This window comes from Lonchura striata, chromosome 12 (assembly GCF_046129695.1).
Source record: "Lonchura striata isolate bLonStr1 chromosome 12, bLonStr1.mat, whole genome shotgun sequence".
NCBI lineage: Eukaryota > Metazoa > Chordata > Aves > Passeriformes > Estrildidae > Lonchura > Lonchura striata.
Window position 1 is genome coordinate 22043415 of NC_134614.1, and position 23260 is coordinate 22066674.

Consider the following 23260-nt stretch of genomic DNA (forward strand, 5'->3'; position numbering starts at 1 on the left):
AATCAAAAATAAAGCCAGAGAAGATATTTCTGAAAGGGTCAAACAGGACCCATCCCTGGAATTGTCCAAGGCCAGGTTGGATGAGGCTTGAAGAAACCTGGGATGGTGGAAGGTATCTCTGTCCATGGCAGGGGGTTGAATGAAATGAAATGTAAGTGCTATTCCAACCAAACCATTCTGTGATTTCATTACTTTCATCACAGTCCATTTTTCAGTAGAAAATAGATTCATCTCTGGGAATTCTTCCTTCTATTCCTATCTGCATCTGTATGAAAGACAAGTTAAAGACATGGCAGTCAAATGACAAAACACAGAAGGAATAAATTTGCTTTTGTTTTACATCTACTTTATCTTCTGTCAAATTCAGGATTGTGCTAATGGTTCATTTAAAAATTAAAGTCAAAATAACCTTTTTAATATTTAAGTATATAGATTAAAATTTCAAGCTCTGTCTGTGGAAGATGCAAGCGCTTGCAATAAGAGAAGAGATAATATGTCAAGAGAATATAAACAATGTGCATCTGGAGCAGGAGATGGAGCTCCAAAGTAATAGCTCTGCCTTCCTGCTCAGCATCCAGGATTCCTGCGGCCTTCTGCTCATCCCATTATTGCAGGGACTCAGCAGAGCTGCAATGATCCTTCTGCCAAAGAGGTGCAATTCTGACTGAAGTGTTCTTCTCTAAGATCGATGCCAGGTCTAATGTGACATCCTGGTTTAAGTTAAAAGTACTTAGGGAGTGGAACTGAGGTCCTCAAACCATGGACATGGCTCCATAAGGAGCTGTTCTCTTATGGTTCTTTAATTATATGGCATGGATTGCAGAAATTCCCCTTTCCTCTTTCTCTTCCTTTTCCTTCCCTCTTACTTTTCCTATTTAACTTCCTTTTCCTTTTCCTTTTCCTTTTCCTTTTCCTTTTCCTTTTCCTTTTCCTTTTCCTTTTCCTTTTCCTTTTCCTTTTCCTTTTCCTTTTCCTTTTCCTTTTCCTTTTCCTTTTCCTTTTCCTTTTCCTTTTCCTTTTCCTTTTCCTTCCCTTTCCCTTTCCCTTTCCCTTTCCCTTTCCCTTTCCCTTTCCCTTTCCCTTTCCCTTTTCCCTTCTCCTTCTCCTTCTCCTTCTCCTTCTCCTTCTCCTTCTCCTTCTCCTTCTCCTTCTCCTTCTCCTTCTCCTTCTCCTTCTTCTTCCCCTTCCCCTTCTCCTCTTCCTTTTATTTTTTCATCTTCCTCTTCTTTTTCCCTTACAAATAAATACATATACACCCAAAATATATAAAAATTACATCTCAATCAACTTAAGCAGATATTTGAGATTTCTATCATTATTGAAAGCACTGAGTACAAGAAAATAATGGAGGAAATAATCTGCCAACCTTACACCTGGACCTGCTTGCTTTTGCTAGCAGATATTCCTGTGTATTTGGGAAAGTGCTCTTACCACTTATTCTGGTTTCTGGCAGAAAAAAAAACCCAGATAATTTTGTTTTGCAAATCCTTCTGTGGTGTTTTTTCAGCCCCAAGATCATGAATTAAGATAGCTTTAAGTTTCTATGTCAAAAAGCTTTGGACAAGGCTGTAATTCACCCATTTTTGAGTGATTTCAAACCTCTCCAGAGTGCACAGCCAATGAAGTATTTGACATCCTTTGTGTCTTTGTGACTATTTTGTTATCCAATTCTATATATAAAATGTTTCCTGAAAGCAACAAAGAGCTTTCAAGCCATATTTAAATAAATTTGCAGTTTGATGTATGTGAGAGTAGACAAATGTCTTCGTAAAGAAATGAATCTTTTCCAACTTTGACAGTGGGGCTGATGGAAGGACACCTCTGGATATTCACCTGGGAGCTCCACCAACACCTCATTCCCTACTATAGGGATGGATCAAATGTCTCCAAAACCACGAGGCAGATGGATATGAAACAGCAGCACCCATCCATTTGTTTTATCTCTGTGGGAAATGAAAGAAATTGTCACCAAATCAACCTTCCTTCCAAGTGACATCCATCAGTCACCAACACGTAGCGGGGAAGAGAAGGATCCCAGAGTTAAACAATTTAGAATCAGGGCTGGAATGTGTATCTCCAAGTCTCTCCTCATTTTTACCTCTGTTTCAATCCTCCTTTCCTGGGCCACCACCCAGCAGGGCCCAGGAGGACGTGCCATGGAGCAGGAGAGAACGTGTTGGCCTAAATCTGAGCTCCAGTTCAAAGGCACAGCTCCACCCTCACATGTTCACACAGGATTCAGTTCCATCACTTGTAGGCAAATTTTCAAAGTCCTCACACTTAGGCATAAAAAGCCTTTGAAAAAAGCTGCTCTCAGCCTATTGTGCTGAGAATTTCTAAAATCCTACAATGTTTCATGGTGGATCAGATGGAGACTTTCATGTGCAGCTCTTTGTAACCTGTCCTGGCTGATGGAAATCTTGCCTTCTGTAGTTTGCTCTCAGTTTTAGCTTTTTCTGAGATCCAGACAGCAAAACATCCTCTAGGACATGGAAATACAGAGAGGAACAGCATTTTCCTTCCACAAAATCTCTCAAATATAACTTGAACTGTCAGACACTGTCAGGCTGTGCCTAATTTTGCAAATGAAGTCTCACAGATAGAGGTTCTGTTCTATGAATAGATTTTTATTCTGACTAATACCAGAGCAATGGTGGACTGCAATATGGTTTTTTTGCTCTTTTAGGTTTGAATCACCCAAGCATTTGCTACTCCCATATCAGCACCTCATTCAGTTACACTATGAAAATTAACATTCAGTTTATCTCCTTATTATCATAATACTTATTTTTTTTTTTTTTTAAAGCACCAAGTCAACCTCCAGCAAACATCGCCTGGAAGCTGACAAATTCCAAAATCTGCCTGAACTGGGAGCATGTGAAAACAATGGAGAATGAGTCTGAGGTGTTGGGCTACAAAGTAAGGGATTTCTTTATCTCATTAATCAGAGATTTTATTTACAATACGGGTAGAGATATGGTGGAAAGTTCATGTTCATTATCTGGAACACTGATTTTTCTGGATTTATTGGGATGGTTGGATGATGTTTATACCAATATTAATCCAGAGTAGGACTTCTTTATCCCAAGAGAGGGATTTTCTGTCCCCAGTCCTGTATTTCTCTTGTTCCCTTGTAATTTTACTTAACCAAAGTTTTTTTGTTATCATATCTCCAGGGAAGGAGTTTCACAAATATATAAGAAATAGAGAACAGTCTTTGAAGCATTAAAAGGAGTCATAAATTACATTTAAACATCCTCACTCTGTGGCAGTTTATAAATGTACCTTTAAAAAGGAGACTGAAAGATACTCACACAAAGATCTATGTGAATGAACCAAAAAGCACTCCCATAAATCTACTTTTAAAGGAAATACAAATGTATTTTAAAGTTTGGTTGCAGTGCAGAATTATTTGATTTTCCTCATGTTCTAGGAAACCACCTGCTGTGGTACCCACCCCAAAATCCTGCAGAATTTATTCCCCTGTTTTAAATTCCTTTTAACACCCTGCGGGATGATGAGTGTTTGGAAAACTTAGGGAAACTACAGAAGAATCTCTCAGTCCCCCACCAAAAAAATCCATTAAAACTTAAACCAAAATGAAGTAACTCTTGTTTTCCTACCCCTTTCTGCTTAGATTCTGTACAGACAGAACAGGCAGAGCAAAGCCCATATCCTGGAGACAAACAACACTTCAGCTGAACTCCTGGTCCCGTTTGAAGAAGATTATCTCATCGAGATAAGAACCGTCAGTGATGGTGGCGACGGCAGCAGCAGTGAGGAAATTAGGATTCCAAAAATATCAAGTAAGTGAGAGAATTTTTTTCCCCCTCTGAATGCTGTTGCATAAGAAGAAATCTGTGCCTCTAAGCACAACAGATTCCCAGCTTGTCCCTTGCCATAGGTGTCCTTCCTCCTGGTGCTTTTTGGTGCTGGCTCCTGTAAATTTGTCTCTGATACTCTGACATTCATCAGAGGAGAAAGTGTTTTGCTCCACACTTTATTTTTAGTGCAGGTCTCCACTGCCCTGGCCTGCAGAGCTCAGGGAAGACACAGGAATAAGATTTCTTGGGAAAGTCAAAGTCCTCCCACATAATGTGGCCCTAAATCTGCACTGGACAGAGGTACATGCAGCCTCTGCTCTCATAAATAACTTATTATTCATGGAAAATAGAGCATTTTTATATTTATATATCATAGGTTGTTTTGCAACAAAATAGTCAAAACCCTCTTGAAGATGATAGAGGAAAGGTGAGATGTTGATCTGAACCCCTACTCCATGAAATGGCCACTACAGTTTGATAAACAAATAAATAGAAATAACATTTATGGAAAATGTTTCATCTTGAAAAGAGAACAGAGATTTCTGTAGAGCTAAAATGCAAAGAAAAACTAATTTTTGACACACATTTACCTCTGTCTGTTTATATTTTTACAGGTTTAAGCTCTGGAGCAATTAAATCATCCCAAAGAATAATCCATACATTGGCATCTGGGATCCTGCTGTTGAGTTCTGTTCTTCTAAACCCTTTTCCTTGCTGGTTCCAGCAATGCTCTGCTGTGGACTTCTAAAAATAAAAGTGTAGATTTTATCTTAATTCTTCACCATAACCAACATTCCTGAGAAAAATCAACACTGGGGAGGGGGAGGGAGGTGGAAGTGGTCTGTCATTAAGAAAATGTTAGGCATCAATATTCCATGAATTTCTAAAAATAGGCTTGGAAATGAAGGGGTAAATCAACATGCATTAATTAAACAGAGTGATGCCAAACCTAATTTGGGATTGACACGTGGGTGGTCTCAAATTTTTTCCACATAGTTGTTATTGGAGCAGCATTTTAATGGAATGTCAACCTGTGCAAGCTGATGGCACGGAGGGGAGCAGTGATTTAAAACTTTGTGATGTGGTTATTATTTATCTCATATTCTTCAGTGTATCCTGTTAAAAAAAACCCACTTTCAATTAAATAAAAGCTATTTGTTTATTTTTTGCACTTGTCTGTAGTAGAGGAGGTGTCATAAAACACATTATTTGAAGTGCCCTGTGCTATTTTCTACAGAAAAGGGGAACTTTAATAAAAGGATAAAAGGAGTCTCCTATGGACCAACCCAAAGCCCAGAGTGAATTCCACAGAAACTCTTTCAGTAGCATCAGCAGGTCTTGAACCAGAGCTGAAACAACAGCACCTTTTATACCATCAGATGCTTCACATATTCTCATATCCATTTTAAAGGACTTTTCCATGCAAAGACTCTTCTGATCAACAAAACTTCCAGAGACACGGAATATTTTCTGAGGGAAAACTGAAATCTAGCTGCCATTAAGCAGGATCAGTTGGTCTCTCCTGATTTTGTTATTCTTTGCTGTGGCTTGAAAGCGTGGATTCATCTTTGGGTTGGGCGTGAAGGTAAATGAGAAGAACATTGATTTTCATCATCTTGAAATATAAATAAAAGCAGCTAATTAAGCCCTTCAATCTCCCGAGTCCCCAGAATGACAAATTAAACACCAGAGCCTGGCTTTCAAGTCAGGAGATGCAGCTCAATGCTTGAAGCAACACTCCTGCCAGCTTGAACTATGTCTGATAAAAGGTGTTTTTTCCTGATGTCATTACTGGGAAATCTTTTCTTCCTTCTCACTTTGCTCTCAAGTTTTATTTTCTTTTCCCCACTGTCAGATCCATGTTGTGTCATCTTTGTAAACATTTATAACTACACAAGATAACCAAATGCCCCAAATATTTTTAAAAGGGGGGCTGTTGGAATGGGGGTGAGGATGTGTCAGCACATGAATGAGTAAAAACAGCTCAGCTCTGCATGGAAATCCTTCAAAGAACTCATTAAACCATGTTGCTTATCCATGGGCATGAATGGGAATTCATAGAGGAAGCTCCAAAACTTTGGTACCTCTGGAAAGTCCCTGCCAAGCCAAACCTTTCTCTGATTCTCTGATTCCTCACATAGCCCATTGGCTGGTCTGGCAGAAAATAAACTCAAAAATGATAAAATCATTGCAAAACCACTTGGTAGAGATTGATGTCCGAGCAAATAACTCTTCACAGGATCATGGAATGTTTTGGGTTGAAAGGGACATTAAAGATCTCTTCCAGCTGGTGATATTTAATAACCCCCAGACTGCATTCAGTATTTTCTGGAGGCAACTCTTCTTTGGTTTTTTGAGAGCTTTTTGCATCACCCACTCCCAGCAGGGGTCCAGCAGGACTTCTGCTCACTCCCAGACCTTCTGTGCCCATTAAACAACAGGTACCTTTTATTTCCCTTCATTAAACTCAATCTAAAATTCTTATGCTTCATAACATAAATGTAATTCTTTGCTAACTTTCCCCAAAAACATCTTTTTATTCAAGTGAAAAGAGATTTTCTGCAGAGCAGTTACAGTTCTATAGAATGTCTGAGCGATGCTTAATTACAGGGAGGCTCTGGAAATAAAATGTCACTTTTAGAAGTCTGTCCTCTGGGATTTCTGCAAAGTTCCTAATCACAGGAGTTATTAGGAAGAGGTTTAACACAGCTTTCTAAAGAGGAGAATGGTTTAGAAAGAAATGAATGTGCTATATAAAATCCTGATAATACCTTAATGAAGTAAAAACATTTTTCTGTGCGATGGAAGTAAACAATGAATCACTTCTTCAGATTTCTTGTCATTTTTGTGCAGCAATGATGTTCTTTTACTGTAGAAGATCCAAATCAGACTCTTTAACCTCAGCATTTTGCCATTCCTTTTTAAAAAGGGACAACTGCGGAATCCCAGGAATATGAGTGAATGTTCCCTTGCTGAATTCCCTTGGAGCTGGAGTTGCAGGGTGAATATTCTGCCTCAGGAGCAGAACTAAGCAGTCTTAAGGACAAAAAAACCTTTAAATCCAGCTCCTCCCTTCATCCCTAAATCACTGCAGAACTTGTGCAGGTTCATATCCTCCTCTTCAGCTCCCCAGTCCTTTTGTTGGTGTTTCACCAGGACAAATTGAGCCTGAGCAGCCCAAAGCACTGAAAAGTCCAGCTCTTTTTATGGGAAAGTGTTATTAAAGCAGCTGATGCTGAAATGGAAAGAGTTCACATGGCTGGCAGCTTTCATTAAAAAGAAAAGAGAAAGGGTCAAAAAGAATTTTGTCACTTAGAGTTGCAGGAAAAACTTTGGGAATAGGAAAAGCACAAATCCCCTAAAACCAGAAGTTGAAATGAAAACAACAGAAAAACTCTGCAGTGCTCCTGATTTTTAACAGCCAAGAACCTGAATTAAAAGCCCCATTTAAAGGTGCCCAGTGAAGGGAATTTTGTGCCCAGACTTAGCAGATTTTAGAGAAAATCACAGGCCAGCCAAAGTTTTCAGACAGCTGGAAAAATAATACCTATTTTCTTTTGATAACCTAAGCAAAGTACCAAAACATGAAAGAGACTCACAGTCAGGGATTTTCATTTTGAATTTAACACATCAACAAAATATTTCTCCATGAAAAAAGCAATTTTGAGCCTCTCCAAATGTTTCCATTCACTCCAAGCACAATGTTTCTTTGTGATTTACGAGCATTTAAACTTTATTTAACACCTTCTCCCTTCTTTATAGGGCAATTTTTGAATAGAAATGCCAGGAAACGAAATAAAATAGCCCATGTGTGTTATTGCACCAGCCCCTAAATCAACGTTATCCCAGAGTGCAGAAACTCCCTGTTTTCTGTGGGTCGTTGGGATGCAGCCCTGCTGATGCCTTGACACCGAGCTCTAAATCACATCCATGAACAAATGTGTTGTAAATGTGCAAAAAAGGTTTTATTAATATCAGCCTGTGCCTCAGTGGTGCAGAATTCCCCCAGGGATGTGCAGGGCCCGTGTGGAGGAGGGGATTCACCTGCTCACGGGGGTTTGGGGACTCTCTGGGGATGCCAGGGGATCCTGGCTCCCTCTGTGCCCCCCTCCATGGATTTCTGTCTGCTCAGGGAACACAAAAGATGTGAGAATTGGAATAAACCAATGGTTTTGTTTTCCCTGCTCGAAAGATGTCAGAGCTTGAATAAACCAACGTGGTTTATTGTGAAGGTAAATGTGGAAAACTACCCTTATCAGAGCCTTGCATTCTTTTGTCCATCTCTGCAAGCTTTGTGAGCACTGCAAGTTACAGACTAAACAAGCTAAAACAGCACACTTAATCTAAATCCAAAATTAATTTCTACTCTAAGGTAATCTCCATCCCCCCATGTCTCATTTATTCTCCTCCAGCACTGGTATTTCCAAGACACCATCCCCCAAAATTGCTGTGGATGTGCCCAAGTGTTGCTGCATCTCAGTGCCCCCAAAAATGAGGTTTCAGGTGCCTCTGTAGGTGTAGCCACAATGGCATGGAAGCACAGAATCCCAGAATGGTTTGGGTTGGGGGGACCTTAAATCCCACCCCTGCCATGGCAGGGACACCTTCTACTGTCCCAGGTGTCCCAAGCCCAGTGTCCAACCTGGCCCTGGGCACTGCCAGGGGTGTGCTGGCCTTGGCAATGAGTGGATTGAGGTCTGGTGGTCTCGGGGGTCTGGAGGTCGAGGTGACCCCAGATTGTGAAAAGTGTTTTTCTCCCAGCCCATGCAGCCAAAGAAGGAGTCGGAATGAGCAGGGTCAGCTTCTCAAGGTCGTTTATTTTCTCTTATCTCTAACATGTTTTCTCAAGGAGCTGGGTCTGTCCAGCAGGTCAGTCTGCAGCAGAATCCCACCTCCTTGGGGTGGTGTTTATATTTTACACCAAAACCTGCCTGGGCCATGTTTGCAATAACGTGCAAATATCTGTCATTTCTGTTGGGCAGTGTGTCTGTGCCTTAAACCAACAGAAAAGTGTCACCAGCACAGCAAGGCATGGAGGGCAAGGAGAAGGAGAAGAAAGGATATGACCAAATCCCTTCATCCTGTCCCCTTGAACCCCTTATTTTAAAACCCTAAAATTCTACTTTTTCACCCTATGTTAACTCAACTCCCACACTACTCAAGCCCTTGTGGCTTGTAATTCCTCATACAGAGTTGGTATTTTTTCCCACAGACTAAAATGGAAGCCACAGGTGTTTGTGACTTTGTGCCAGGGTCTCTGAGCCCCTGCCAGGGTCTGGGGACAGCCAGGGCAGCCAGAGGGATGTGCTGGGGTCCCACATGGTGGCAGTCACAGAGTCATTCCCACATGGATGAGCTCTCCAGCTACAGCAGCACTCCCCACCAGCTGTGCATTATTCCTGCCCAGGAGTGGCCCAGCCTCCCTCCACTCACCTGAGTTATTTTCCATATACTCCTTCTGCTCCTGACTGAATTTCTGGGAGGGACAACACCTCCAGGATTGCTCCGAATGGAAAATATAAAATAATGGCAAATGATGCATTCAGAAATATCCACCTAAAAATTTAAATGAGGTTCCACAGACTTCATACAGAATGCCCCTGGCCAAATCCAGAGTCTAGGTAAGGATTTGACATTTCTCTCGCTCTGACCATTATCTAATCTAAAAACTGGGGGAGATGGTGAGCAATCAGCAGTATTAAAATAAAAATAAAATCTTCCCTGCAAAAATTTACCATGAGGAAAAGGTCAGTTGGACATTTTGACAGCACAGTACAATGAGAGCCTCTAAATAGCTTCAATCATTCAGGCTTTTTTATTAGGAACTTCTTCTGTCAGTTCCTAGGATTAAATACCTGGAAACAGGTCTGACGTAGCAATTAAAATGTCATATTAATCATACTGGTGTGCATTGTTTCTTTGCTTAACCTATTTTATAGACAGCAATATATTTCAGCACCAAAAAGCAGATACAAGTGTTTGTCATCTTTATGAAATGAACTGGAATAATTCTGAAATGCTAAGGGATCCCAGAAGAGCAGAAGTTTTTTGTAAGGTGCTGTCCTGGGTCGGCTATGTGATGCTTGCATACCAAATAATTAAATATATATATATATATATATATATATATATATATATATATATATATAAGATAGGAATCTTAATACTCTAATAAAATGAATGGAATTGTTGCACTTGAGTCATCATGTCCTAACAGTTTTTTTTTCCAGATTGCCTTCAGTGAAATGTTCAACACAAACTTTCCTCATTCATGTACTTGTTTCTCCTTTTGTTGGTTTTCCAGCTGCACTTCCACTCACATCCCTCTGCTCTGACCCCTCTGCTACCATGGCTCCCATCTCCTCAGCTTTAATCCAGTTTTTTTCCCTTAGAAACCATCCACAGGCTCTGCCAGTAGCCTTGCATGGGGTCACTGTTATGGTAAGAAGTAAAATAAAAACTGAGGCTCTCGAATGCAGGGTTTCATAAAAAATGGAGGTGTCTGGAGAGGCCAAACCTCCCACAGCCCTCGGGGCTGTCAAATATCCAGGTGGAGGAGCAGCCTTCCCTTCTCTGTGCACCACTTGCTGTTCTTAGAATCCCAGAAACGGAAATTACAGAATCATGGAATGGGTTGGGTTGGGAGGGACCTCAAATCCCACCCAGTGCCACCCCTGCCATGGCAGGGACACTTCCACTGTCCCAGGCTGCTCCAACCCCAATGTCCAACCTGGACTTGGGCACTGCCATGATTTATTAAAAAAAATATGGATATTGATCTAGTACTGATATCCAACTGTGACAGACAAAAACTCTCTAACAGTGTAAAGTTAGAAAGTGTGTGTTTATTGTGAGTGGGATTGCTCCCAAATACACACTGCAGCTTTCAGGTGATTACAGAGTCTTTTTATCCATATAAGTATTGAATCCCAAAATATAAATATATATTAATAATTTTGGTGTATCCCATTCCCTGCTTCGTATACCGATCACTCCAAAAGCCATTCAGCACGAGTGGTTTGTCCCTTGGAATGGGTCGGTGTCCCTTCCATGGGGAGGGGTCCCAAAATGAGGAAGCCAATGAAGTCTTCCTCCTTCTGACCTTTCTACCTTTTCAATGCAAATGTGACAAATGAACTCTTGGTGGAACTCCCATTCCTTGTCTTCAGTTGGTTTCAGAACAGAGGAGGCCACAATTGTCTCATGTTCCTAAAAGCTCTTTGTCAGTTTGTGTATTCTTCATTATAAACCCAGCTAACTAAACATGGTGCTGACAAGCAATCAGTTATTAGTTAACTACTAATTCTTAACTTCATCAAGGCCTACTCATTTATTTTATTTAACTCTAGTAAGGCTTATTTCTAACTAAAATCTTAGCTCCCCTAAAATCTGTAAATTCTTTAAAAATTACATTTCAGCCAGGGATCCAGGGCAGTCACAGCTGTGCCAGGGTCCACCCTATTCATCCTGAAATCCCATTTTCCTGGCAAATTTGAGCACAGGGATCTTTCCTTGAGCTCTCGCTGCAGTGGTCTGTGGGAGCACTGCAACCATGATTTAATTACATTATTCTGCAGCCCTGCTGTCCCAGAGATTTTAAAGAGAAACAGCACAAATCTTCCCCAGGTCCCAGTGCCCTCAGCAGATTCAAAGCCTGTGCAGTTGGAGTGGGTTTAGAATTTATTTGAAAGCCTTCTTACACCGGTACAATTTATCCACAGAGATCAGCAGTTTACATTGTATTGATTAATGCAGCTATTGATTTATTCTGCAATTGTACTGGCCAGGTTTATACAGCACTGGAAAGTGCTATTTTCCAGGAGTGATTGACTTCTTTCTTTATTGACTAAAATGAGCTGATAAAAATCATCCACTGGCTGAGCTAGAAGTACTTTTTTCTGTATTTCTGCTTCCAGCAGAGAAAATTAGGAGACAAACGCTGCTGCAGAGCAGAGGAAAGAATTTCCAAGGCTTAACCCCTCTGGAATTACCCTGCCTGGGCTAAGCCCAGCCCCAGCCTCAGCCAGGTGAGAAGCTGGGATGGAAAAAAGGCAGGAATTTGGATTTGGAGGAGGAGAAGGAGGATGAACCTGCCCCTCTTTTTTCTCACTTCAACTCTGAACATTGATGTTTTCCAGAGCTTTCTGCTGCTCCTAAAGCTGATGTCACTGTTCCCTTCCCCAGGTTTGGGGCTCCTGGGAAGGGCTCAAGGATGGAATGAGGCTCTTCCTGCTTTTTTAAGGAAGGTGCTGTCTGCAGTCGTGGTTTTTTGTAGCATCTCGTGCCTTTGCAGTGCCATAATTGAATATAAATCACTGATCCTGGCTGTTCCAAGCTTTTCCCAGTTTGGGGGAAGAGCCCTGAAACATCTGGCTGTCAATCACATCCATTCTGAGCTGTTCTCCTGGTGGAACTGTTCCATCAGGCCAAGGAAATTCTGCTTTTAAACAAGTGCCAGAGGTGCATCCTCCCCCCAGCCCTTGAAATATCCCAGCTCCCTATCCAGAGCGTGAAACACTTTTATTTCATGTCATCTGTGCTGCTCTCAGTTTACGAGTCAGTATTGCTATATTCATATTTTTAAATGTATATATTGATATATTTGCATTTTCTAGTGAAATACATAAAATACAATTAACACAGATGGACAAACAGCTCCTGTAGAAAACACCCATGAAAACTCACATTGCTGCACTTCAGAAATACTCTCTAACAGAAAAATTCTTCCAGGCCATTTAGTTTCACAAGGATTTTATAAGTCCTCTTAAAGTCTGACTTGTAAAATAAACATTTCCTCCTATTTAATAGTCACGCACCTCTCTCCAATTCCCAAGTACCACAAGTTAGAAGAGAGAACTGTGCTCTGGGGCTGTAATTTTGGCACAAGGTGACGTTTCTTCCATCAAGCTGTGGATTTAGGGCGGGGGATAGTCTGGGGTTATGGATTTACATTCCCAGGGTTCTGCTCAGGAGCAATTCCTGTCCCAGGAATGAACTCACAGCTCTGGGCTGCCCAGGGGTGAGCTGTGGAGAACAAGCACAGAGAGTGCACGCAGCAAAAAAGGAAATTCAGAATAAAAGGATAAAATTCAATATAAAAGTTGGTGACTCAGTGATCTTTCATATATGTATATATGAAATACAGATAGTTGCAAACTCAGAGATGTGTATATATACATGAGGAGCAGGAAATGGAGAGATGTGTAATGAAAATAGCACCACATTTCTGATTTTCCCTCCCTGCATGAGAAAGGGAATCGCAGGGAGAGGCAGGGTAGAGCTCAGACATTGCTATCTAGGGCCCAGAATAATTTATCTCATTACATAATATAATAATATATCTGTTAATTTAATATTAAATGCATCATATAGAATATATGTTATAAGATATATTTGATAATATAATTATATTAAGTATATAATATTAATTATATAATATTATTTATATTATATAAATAATATAAATAATATAATATAATATAATATAATATAATATAATATAATATATTATAATGAAATCAGCCTACAGCACCCATTGATCCATGGGCACCCAGGGCTCTGCTGGCACTGCCTGGGCATGTCAGACAATTCCAGAGCCCAGGGCATTTTAGAATATTCCAGAGCTCAGGGCATTTCAGATAATTCCACAGCCCTGGGCATGTCAGACAATTTCAGAGCACAGGTCATGTCAGACAATTCCAGAAGCCAGGACAGTTCAGACAATTCCAGAGCCCAGAGCATTTTAGAATATCCCAGAACCCAGAGCATTTTAGAATATTCCAGAGCTCAGGGCATTTCAGACAATTCCAGGGTCCAGGGCATTTCAGATAATTCCAGAGGGCAGGTCAGTTCAGACAATTCCAGAGCCCGGGGCATTTCAGACAATTCCAGAGCCCGGGGCATTTCAGGCAATTCCAGAGCCCTGGGCATTTCAGACAATTCCAGAGCCCTGGGCATGTCAGAAAATTCCAGAGCTCAGGGCATTTCAGATAATTCCAGGGTCCAGGTCAGTTCAGACAATTCCAGAGCCCAGCCCAAATGATGCCGTGGTTTTGACCACTGTGACATCCCCTGGCTGACAGTGATTAACTTTCAGCACATTCCAGGTGGCAGGATGCTGACTGTGTATCCATTGGTATTCTTTGGTTGGATGCTAAAACATGAGGTTTGTTTTTTTGTTTTTGTTTTTTTTTTTTTTTTTTTTTGTTTTTTGTTTTTTTGTTTTTTCTCCAACAAAACCACATTTTCTTCTGTTTTTCCCTTGTAATACGTCTATTTTTTCAGAGGACAGGGGCTGCCTGTTCCTTCTAACCAGATTTTCCCAGATCTGTGTTTTGCAGAGCTGTTTAAACCAAATGAGGCACCAAAATGCTCTTGGTTGTTGTTTGTCCCTCAGGAATTTTGGGCTCTGGACTTGTCCCCTCATGATGGGAATGATCCAGGGATAACCTTCTCCAAAACACTCCCTGTTCTGGGAACCAAAATTTGGATGATTGCCCTGAGCTGTTGTTTCCTCTCTCTACACAACAACTGTTGAGTGGAAAAAAATTTGAAATTAGAGAATGAAATTAGTTCACAAAATACCCACAAATATCTGCTACATAATTTTTTAATTCTTTAAAGATTAATGGATGAAAAGAAGTGATTAATTCAAGCTTTGCTTCACAGATGATCTCTCAGGCCTCATAGCGTACGTGCACAGTCAATATTTTGCAAATGTTTTGATTAATAAATCTTTATATAGCCCACTGCAACTTTGTAGATTTAAACTGATGCTTGCACTCTGCATACTGATTTTCCCTGCATGGTTTCCTGACTCAGGCTCGTTAGTCCAAAGGAAAGAAAACAAAATAAACGCTTCTGAGCCCAAAATATTTCACTTTCACCACATAAGGCATAAAATCCTTTGGAAGCTGCTGTGTTCTATGCAGAAGGTGCCACCACTGCATTAGGCAGCTGTCCCCACCTCCAATCCAGCCTCCCCACCACAATCCCTGGATTTTTTTTTTGGGCTATCAGTCACTCCCACAGCAAGAAAAATTAAAAAATGTGGAAACCCAGAGCAGGGGAATATCTCCCTGTCTGCCCTGGGGTGCTCTGACCCCCAGGAAAACGCTGATTTTGACCCTCATGCATGGAGAAAGCCTCCAAAGTAAAATAGAAACCACAAAAGTGTTAAATAGATTGTGGAGATTGTAGAGAGTAGTGTAGTATGTCACAGGGGTAAGAAATTTAGGGTTTAGGATTTTTAGCATATTGCAAATAGGTACAAGATGGAGGATATAGGGTGTTGTCTTGAGTTCCTTTCTTCTTTCTTCTTCTTCCTCCTTCTCCTTGGGTTTAGGTGGTATCTTGTAACTGGGCAGAAAAATCCACATTGTGGGTCTTTAGGGGTCAGTTATTGGGTTAGAAAGGAAAATAATTTAGGTATCACTTCTTAATTGGGTAGTTTAGTTTTTGATTAGACTTAAAAGGCCTTGTAACAACAGTTTGTTGGCCATTTTTCTGCTGTTTTCCTGCACGCAGAGTCTGGTGCAGACAGCGTGCTGAAGTTTTGATAACAATAAACAGAAGTGAAGACAGAAAAAGTCCAATGTGTGTCTTGTTCCTGAAACAGAATTGTTCCAGGAGGGACTCCCCTGCCACGGGAGCCCCCAGGGAATTGCCCAATTTGGGACCTGCCAACCCACAAAAGAGGATGGACATCTGACACCCTCGAGGCAGGATGGTATGAAAGAACTCCAGTTCAGAAGGCTTGAGAATAAAACTCTGATTTATTTGCTCTTTTATAGAGACCATCATCCAACCCAATTCCATTGGTCCCAGAGTAAAAACATCTCACCCATTGGTGTGCAGTGAATGACGCTCAGTGGCAGAACTTATCTATAAACAATGGCAACAACAAGAGAGATAAAGAATTATTTACATTATTTCCCAACTGCTTCCCAGGCTCCTGCCTGGGTAGAATCCCTCTATTTTCTCTCTGACTGAACTGAGAATATCCACAGGCATCAGTCTCTTCTCCCAGGGGACAAGAGACAGGACAGCAGGAAATGTCCCCACGCTGCACCAGGGGAGGCTCAGGTGGGACATCAGGAGGAATTTCCCCATGGAAAGAGAGGTCAGGGGCTGCCCAGGGAGGTTTGGAGTGTCCATACCTGGAGGTGTCCAAGGAATGAGTGGATGTGGCGCTCAGTGCCCAGGGATTGGGCACAGGTTGATGATCCTGGAGGGCTTTTCCAGCCTCAGTGATGCTGGGATTCTCTGCACACTCTCAGATTAAAGCAGCTCACCTTTAATGCTGGAGCAGAGGTTTGTTCTTGCTCTGCTGTTTGCTTTGAGTTTTGTTTAATGCCACGAGCACTGAGTTATTCACAGCATGGCTGGAACAGCTTCCAAACAGCCCTGGAGCACCGAGGGGAAGGCACCGTGGGCTGAGCCCACCCTGGGGGGATCTGGGCTCCTCATCCCACCCCCTCCAGCAGCTCTGCACAGGTCCAACCCTCCCAACCCCACCTGGGCACTGTCAGAGCTACACTGAGATAAACCCCATGGCTGCAGTAAAACTCATTAACAAACATGATCTGAGTCAAGGGACAGTGGAAGTCTTGTGCTCCTGCTGGGACAGAAACCGAACACTGAATCTCTTTGGCAATGCCCTGTCATTCATAGGAAATATAAAAGACAAATAAACAAAATAAAACAGGAAATAAAAATGTTTTTATTTGGTTTCTGGTGCACCACAGGATCCCTGGAAACCACTTTTTATTCACATGTACTTCCCACAGCCTCAGATTCTCTTCATTTCCTTTCCTGATCACATCTTCAGCCCCTCGTGCACTTCTCTGCTTCTCAGTCTTGTCCTGGCACTTGTGCAAACATTCCTGCAGCTCCATACAAACCCTTGGTCCCTAATCCAAGGAACTCGTGGGACAGGAAAGGGGGGTGCTGTCACTGAGCTGTGTGGGGGCTTCCCTGAGGATCCCTGTTTTTCCAATTTTGCTGAGTGAAAGAAGTGTTCAGCAGCTCCTTTTCCTTCTCCAGACCAAACTTTGGAGCCACATCCAGTGACTTTTCCAAAGTTTTATCTTGTCCTGATGCTGGAATATGGAAATGCAATGGGCACCTTAATTCTACACTTAAAACATCCAGAAAAGGTTAAAGCAGGCTTAGGCTAAGCTCATCCTGCAAAAGGTTTCTTATAAAGAAACCCCCATAAAAGCACTCAATGGCCAGAGAGATGCTCAGTATCATTTTTTTAATAGTAATGGAGAAGATTAATGAGAACAAATTTGGACCCCAGCATTATAACTCTTGCAGCAGATATTATCATTACGTGCATTTCACATTATCACTAATTTTGTATTCAGCATGCCAGGGCCATTAATTCAGATCCAGTCTGCAGCTGAATGAGGCAGATTGCTTAAGAAAATAAACGTCTCTATTACTTTTTATAGTGTTGAAATTAATTTACAGTTCCAGTTTGCAAGAACTAAAATTGAGAATTAAAACTATATTTGGTACCTGAGAGTTCTCAGAGATTAGCATTCACGAGGCAGTAAAAATATTAACTGCTTTAAATAATGCTTGCAATATTTCCAGGGTTATGAAGCATCTTCTCTTAGCTCATTTTAATTTATTTAGCATCCATCTCTCTAAGCGTATTCACACCACTGGAAGATTAGAACGAGATCATTGCATTAAGAGAAATACTATTTACAATGATGTGTAGTATCTATTTCCAGGGGCTTTGGAAGGCATGAAAATAAAGATTTTGATGATGTCTTTAAGGGCTCTCCCGCTGCCTTTATGCTGCAAGAAAAGTCAAAGTTGAGGAGAATTTCTGAGGCAAAGTGGCATCGAGTCACGAGTGGAGTAAATAAAACCTTTATGGGAAAAGGGGAACTGAGAAAACACAGAAAGAGATGTTAGTTCTGGATTTGTCTCTGATAACCCAAAGCGTAGAAGAGAGACATGCGGGAATTGGAGTCTTCAAGCTAAGCCAGGGACACTGCAAAATTTTGGGATTGTGGCATCGTTTGGGTTGGGAAGGGAATCTTAAATCCCACCCAGTGCCACCCCGGGGGCAGGGACATCTTTCACTGTCCCAGGCTGCTTCAAACCTGGCCTTGGGCACTGCCAGGGATCCAGGGGCAGCCTCAGCTGCTCTGGGAATTCCATCCCAGCCCCTCCACACCCTCACAGGGAAGGATTCCATCCCAAAATCCCATCTAAACCCACTCACGGGCAGTGTGAACCCATCCCTGTGTCCTGTCCCTCATCCCCTGTCATTTGTCTCTCTCCAGGTTTCCTGCAGCCCCTTCAGGCCCTGTAAGGCCAAAATTAGTTCACCCCAAAGCTTCTCCTGCCCAGGTGAACAATCCCAGCTGTGCCAGCCTTTCCTCATTTCAGAGTTGCTCCATCCTGATTTCTGGTTGTTTTTTCAGTCTCCTCCAGGAATTAACACCCATCTTTGGCTGTTGGGGCTGTTCTGCTCCTCCTCAGCCCCATCCAGCATGCACCTCACTGTCACTGAACACACCCCTTTATTTCTGGGTGAAAGCATTAAAAAATCACAATTACTACCCAAAACAGGTAATAATTTTGATGTTTGGACATGTGGACTTTTTAAAGCTCCAGTGTGAACCCCAGCCCTCAATCCTGTCAGAAATCTCCTTGAAATGAATGAAAGGCTGAGCTCCTTAAACAAGTGGTTGATACAAGCAGCTGGAGCTTAAAGAAAACCATCAAATTTCATAAGAAAATTGGATGAGTTTGCCACAGTGTCATTGTAGGATTAGGATCTCAGTCAATAACATCTGTTCTAATATGTCCCTTGCAGAAGGAAGAAAATAGGATTTAAATTTAAATCCATAGACTGAACAAGAGGCAGAGTGGCAGATTCAGAGCGCTCAAGGTGAAATACTTCCCCATGAGGCTTTGGTAAATTCTGGTTTGATTTGGATATTTAATGATAAAATGAAATGTCAGCTTGATTGTATCTGTCTGCAAAAGGCTCTGAGCAGCTGATCCAACCTTTTCCTGCATCCTTTGAGTTTGAGCTGAGAGGGACAATTGGAATAATTGGAAGGATATTTTGGGAGGGAGCTGCTACAAAAATCTCCAAGCACTGTTAGGACCACGTGTGATGGGAAATTGTTTTGCAGATCTCCTGCAGTACCAATTTAAAAAAAGAAAATCATTGCTTGACCATTCTTCCATATAAACATCATTTCCTTTGGGTACCATTGCAGAAGAGATGATGTTCCCAAAGACTTTTCCATTGCTTACACTGATAGCAATTTTTATTATTTTAAATTGGAGAGGTTTCTATTAGGGATTTTTAGGATGAAAGCACCTCAAGCTGAGATTTTAACAGCTGAGTTCAGAGTCTGAAGCACAGAAATGGCATTGCCTCAAGTTTTCATTGAAAAAAAAAAGAAAAAAGAAAAGAAAATATACTGTTCTTAATTCTGAAGGCTAACCCCCAAATGCCTGAGTGTCATTTTATGAAAATCTCCCTTACATGAGCACTGAGTCTCCAGTGTTCCACAGCAATGCCTTTGCAATAATGGTTTCAAATGGAAACATTTATTTTTCCCTGGTTTTTAGTAGCTACGGGAGAAGCAGGGGGCTAATTACCGATGCTGAGCTGCAAGGGTCAGATGGAGAGGAAAAAATAAAACTAAATGTTTCTGAAAATAGGTGAAGGATCCTGCTGTGGCAAATTTGAATGATACAGCCTGGTGCTGTGGGGTTTTACCCTGGAGTTTGTAAGTTATAGCAGACTTGCTGTTTTTTGAGTTGGAACTGGCAACTGCTTGTAAAGAGACACAATCACACATGGGAAAAACAAGTTATTAAAACACTGAAAGGTGATTTTCCCATTGAATACAATGCATATTTAAGTTAAAATATGCATAATATCAGCAGCTGAGAATGCAGAGGTCCCCTCACCACAGGAATCAGCAACTCAGCAGCAGTGAGACACCTCCAATGCTCTCCTTGCTGGTGGGTTGGCTGCTGCAGGAGGAGAACCCAAAATAGGTCACTGAGAGAAGAAAACACTGAATTTAAATTTATTTTCTTACTCAGTTCTGCTTCTATGTCATCCTAAGATCCTGGCAGGGGAAACTTTGTGGGACTTCCCCCTGTCTCTTGTGGGTGGCCTTGTTGTCACATCACTGTCACACAAAAAAGGAGCAGAATGAAAAGAAGAAAGCCCAAATTGATGGGTGAGTCAGAGTGAGCCCTGCAAACCAGGGGTGGAAAATTGTTGGGAAGGAATGTGGGATGCTGGAGATGATTTACAAACCCAAGCCTGGCATGGTCTGCCTCCCTGAGAGCAGGGGCACTGCTGCCAGAGGGAGATCTGACAGAAAACCCAAACCTGTGGGATCAGGTGGGGTCTGACAGAGCCCAGAGCAGCGGCAGGACACCAGCAGAACATCCAAATCCTCTTTTATTCCTTTAGGAGAGCAGGAGCAGGTGGCCTTTGGCTCCAGCTCGCCCTGGGAGCCTTCCCCGTGCCAGGGTGAGCTGCCAACACTGGCACACAAATCCTGCCAGCCATTTCTGGGTATCTCATTTTATCGTCCTGCAGAAAGCTTTAGGAGCCTTGCAGACCCCCAAATGAAAGAGTTTAGCCCCTGCAGGAGCACCCAGCAGAGATCTGTGCTTTTCCATGGGTGTCACAGCAAGATCCATCTCACCAGACACCAGAAAGCCACGGGCAATTACTGAGCAGAGCGGTGCTGGCACAAATGAGATTAAACACCCACCCACATGTACCAAGCAAGTGGAAAAGTGGAGGAAATCAGCCCTCAGGGCACTCTGGAATTCCTTTCTGGCAAGCAATGAGTAAAAGGTCTCCTTGGTTCTGATCAGTTCAGATGGAGCATCTCGCTGCAGCCAGAGAAAGGCAGGCACTAAGAAGTTCTCAGAAGAAATAAAGAAGTTGAGAAAATCATTTTATTGCCTGACAGAAGGGGAGGCTGCCTTAATTTTGTTGTCACTGGGAGTCTAAATGTATAAGGACAGCTGCTGTGCTCAAGCAACAATGCAATCAGTTAATGCTTTCAGCAGGGAGACATTAGCTGCTTCTGCCTCCTGCCAGGCAGGGAGAAACTAAGTTTACCAAAAAAAGGGAAAAAAGGAAACTTTCAGACATTTTTTTTTTTTCCCTATTTTTTTCCCCTGCTTTTTGGGCAAAGGGAGAGCAAGACCCCCAGAAGAAAGGCGAGTGCTTTGGAGGAGGCTCCCTTTACCCCATTTTGGTGGTTGGTGCTCTGAATGTGCCTTGTCCATCACATTTTATGCAGAAAAGCCACATAATTACAAATATTAAACAGCACATGATAAGGAACAGAGAGGGAATCACCACAGCTGCTGTCCTTATTGATCAAAAAAAGATCAAACAGCAGAATTTGGCTGCGATTTCAAATGAAGCCACAAAAGCAGGAAGAATTTGCCCTACATAGAGCAGAAATTGGCATGAACAAAATGAAGACATTGGCTGTTTTTACATCCCCAAATGGAAGTGAAGGTAAAGGAGGAAATAAAACTCTCTGTAAATTCAACAATGTGTTTCTGCCCCGGGGCTGGAATGAGGAAGGCTCTGCTGGAGGAGCAATCCACACGTCTCACCTGTAAAAAGTTTCAGGAGATAAAAAGGAGAATTAAAGGAGTTTTATCTTGGAATAATGATGTGTTCAGGCAGTTCACGAGGAACAGGAAAAAGGGAAGGAAGGAAGGAAGGAAGGAAGGAAGGAAGGAAGGAAGGAAGGAAGGAAGGAAGGAAGGAAGGAAGGAAGGAAGGAAGGAAGGAAGGAAGGAAGGAAAGAAAGAAAGAAAAAGAAAGAAAGAAAGAAAGAAAGAAAGAAAGAAAGAAAGAAAGAAAGAAAGAAAGAAAGAAAGAAAGAAAGAAAGAAAAAAAAGAAAGAAAAGAAAGAAAGAAAGTAAAGAAAGAAAAGAAAGAAAGAAAGAAAGAAAGAAAGAAAGAAAGAAAGAAAGAAAGAAAGAAAGAAAGAAAGAAAGAAAGAAAGAAAGAAAGAAAGAAAGAAAGAAAGGAATTTTCTGTGCCCTTCCACAAACCAGTTAGAACTTGACTCAGAAACCCAAAGACCTCACTCAGGTCACTCCTAAACACAGATCTCAGAAAAAAAAAATTAAGGAATCAGTTTTTATAGGCAAGTGGAATTTGGCTCTTTCAGTCAGCAAGTCTGAAACATAATGAGAACACTGAAATAAGAGAGGCAGAGACAATATTGCCTTAAAGGAAACAGGAGAATGTGGATTTTGTAACTTGAATGCTCTCAGGCCATCACTAGCTGAAATGAAAGAATTTACCTTAGGTAGCTGTAAGATCCAATCTTGATCTTATTCATAATTATTACGTGTTGAACGTTTAAATATTTCATATAGAAGGGATTAAAAGATTGCAAAAGAAACTGAATAATCTCCAGAGACTTCAGAAAGCAAAAGGCCAAACCCAACCTGAAAGGAAAAGAACATTAAAACTCCATTGTTAATTAAATCCCTTATTTATCACATTTGTCTTAATTTCAAATACTTATTGATAAAGGATTTAAATAAGAAATGACAGATTAATCCTTTCTTTGGGACCAGTGGTTATTTGAAGATGTACTGAAAGCAGCAGAGAGAATGCCAGGCAGGCTGGACAGAAAGCAGAGCTCAGTTTGGATATTAATCTGCAAAAGTGGATTATGAAAGTCAGGGTTAGACATTTTCACCAGGGGAAAATGTCTGGGGAACAGCAAGGACAAAGGATTCACTGATGTTGAATAGCTGAGAAATCACCAGGGAAGGAGATGGAAAACAAACCTCAGATCATTTGAAAAGATTAAACACTGCCATAAAGTAATTTAATTAGTTGTACTTTTCGTTGTTTTGGGGACATCTTCAGAGCTGTTTGATCCTTCTCTTGCTTTGCTCCCTGGCCCACATGGACAGGGCTTGGAAATGTGGCTGTGAGAGCCCCAGGAAAGGCACCACCACATCAAACAAAGCCACATACAGACTCATCTCTAAACTCTCTTGTTAATTAAAAGACAAACATCAGAGCCTGGCCATGTTTCCAGCCAGAAAAAAAGAAAAAATAATTAAAAAAAAAAAGTTTTGCCATGGTTTCAATGACAACCAGATCAGGTTTCTCATAATATTGATCAAATATCAAGTGCAAGATAGCTCAGGAAAGCAATGGGTGAGGACTCTAAGCAAAAACACTCCTTGGACACTGTTCTGCTGATAAAACTCATTAGAATGATCTTTGAAAAATGGAATTCTTAAATTGTATTTACCATCATCATCATCATAAATTGCAAAAATTTTTGTCAAAGGTGCTTCATGCCCTTGGTGTCTTTAATAATTTAATTCAAAGAGAGTCTGGGTTGATCCAGGCTGTTGGATAACAGGTA

General features: G+C 41.4%; 1 protein-coding gene and 1 long non-coding RNA gene across 2 annotated transcripts in view; one reads left to right on the forward strand and one right to left on the reverse strand.

The window, feature by feature from the left end:
- Nucleotides 1–4995, forward strand: part of CNTN6 (contactin 6) — a 129829-nt gene extending 124834 nt beyond the window's left edge. Inside the window, exons 21-23 of the mRNA XM_021529017.2 lie at nucleotides 2807–2919; nucleotides 3638–3806; nucleotides 4439–4995. Coding sequence (XP_021384692.2) covers nucleotides 2807–2919; nucleotides 3638–3806; nucleotides 4439–4572 — 416 coding nt within the window. The 3' untranslated portion in view covers nucleotides 4573–4995. The remainder of the gene's footprint in view (nucleotides 1–2806; nucleotides 2920–3637; nucleotides 3807–4438) is intronic.
- Nucleotides 1–23260, reverse strand: part of LOC144247000 (uncharacterized) — a 708772-nt gene that overhangs the window by 28165 nt on the left and 657347 nt on the right. The gene's annotated exons all lie outside the window — the stretch shown is intronic.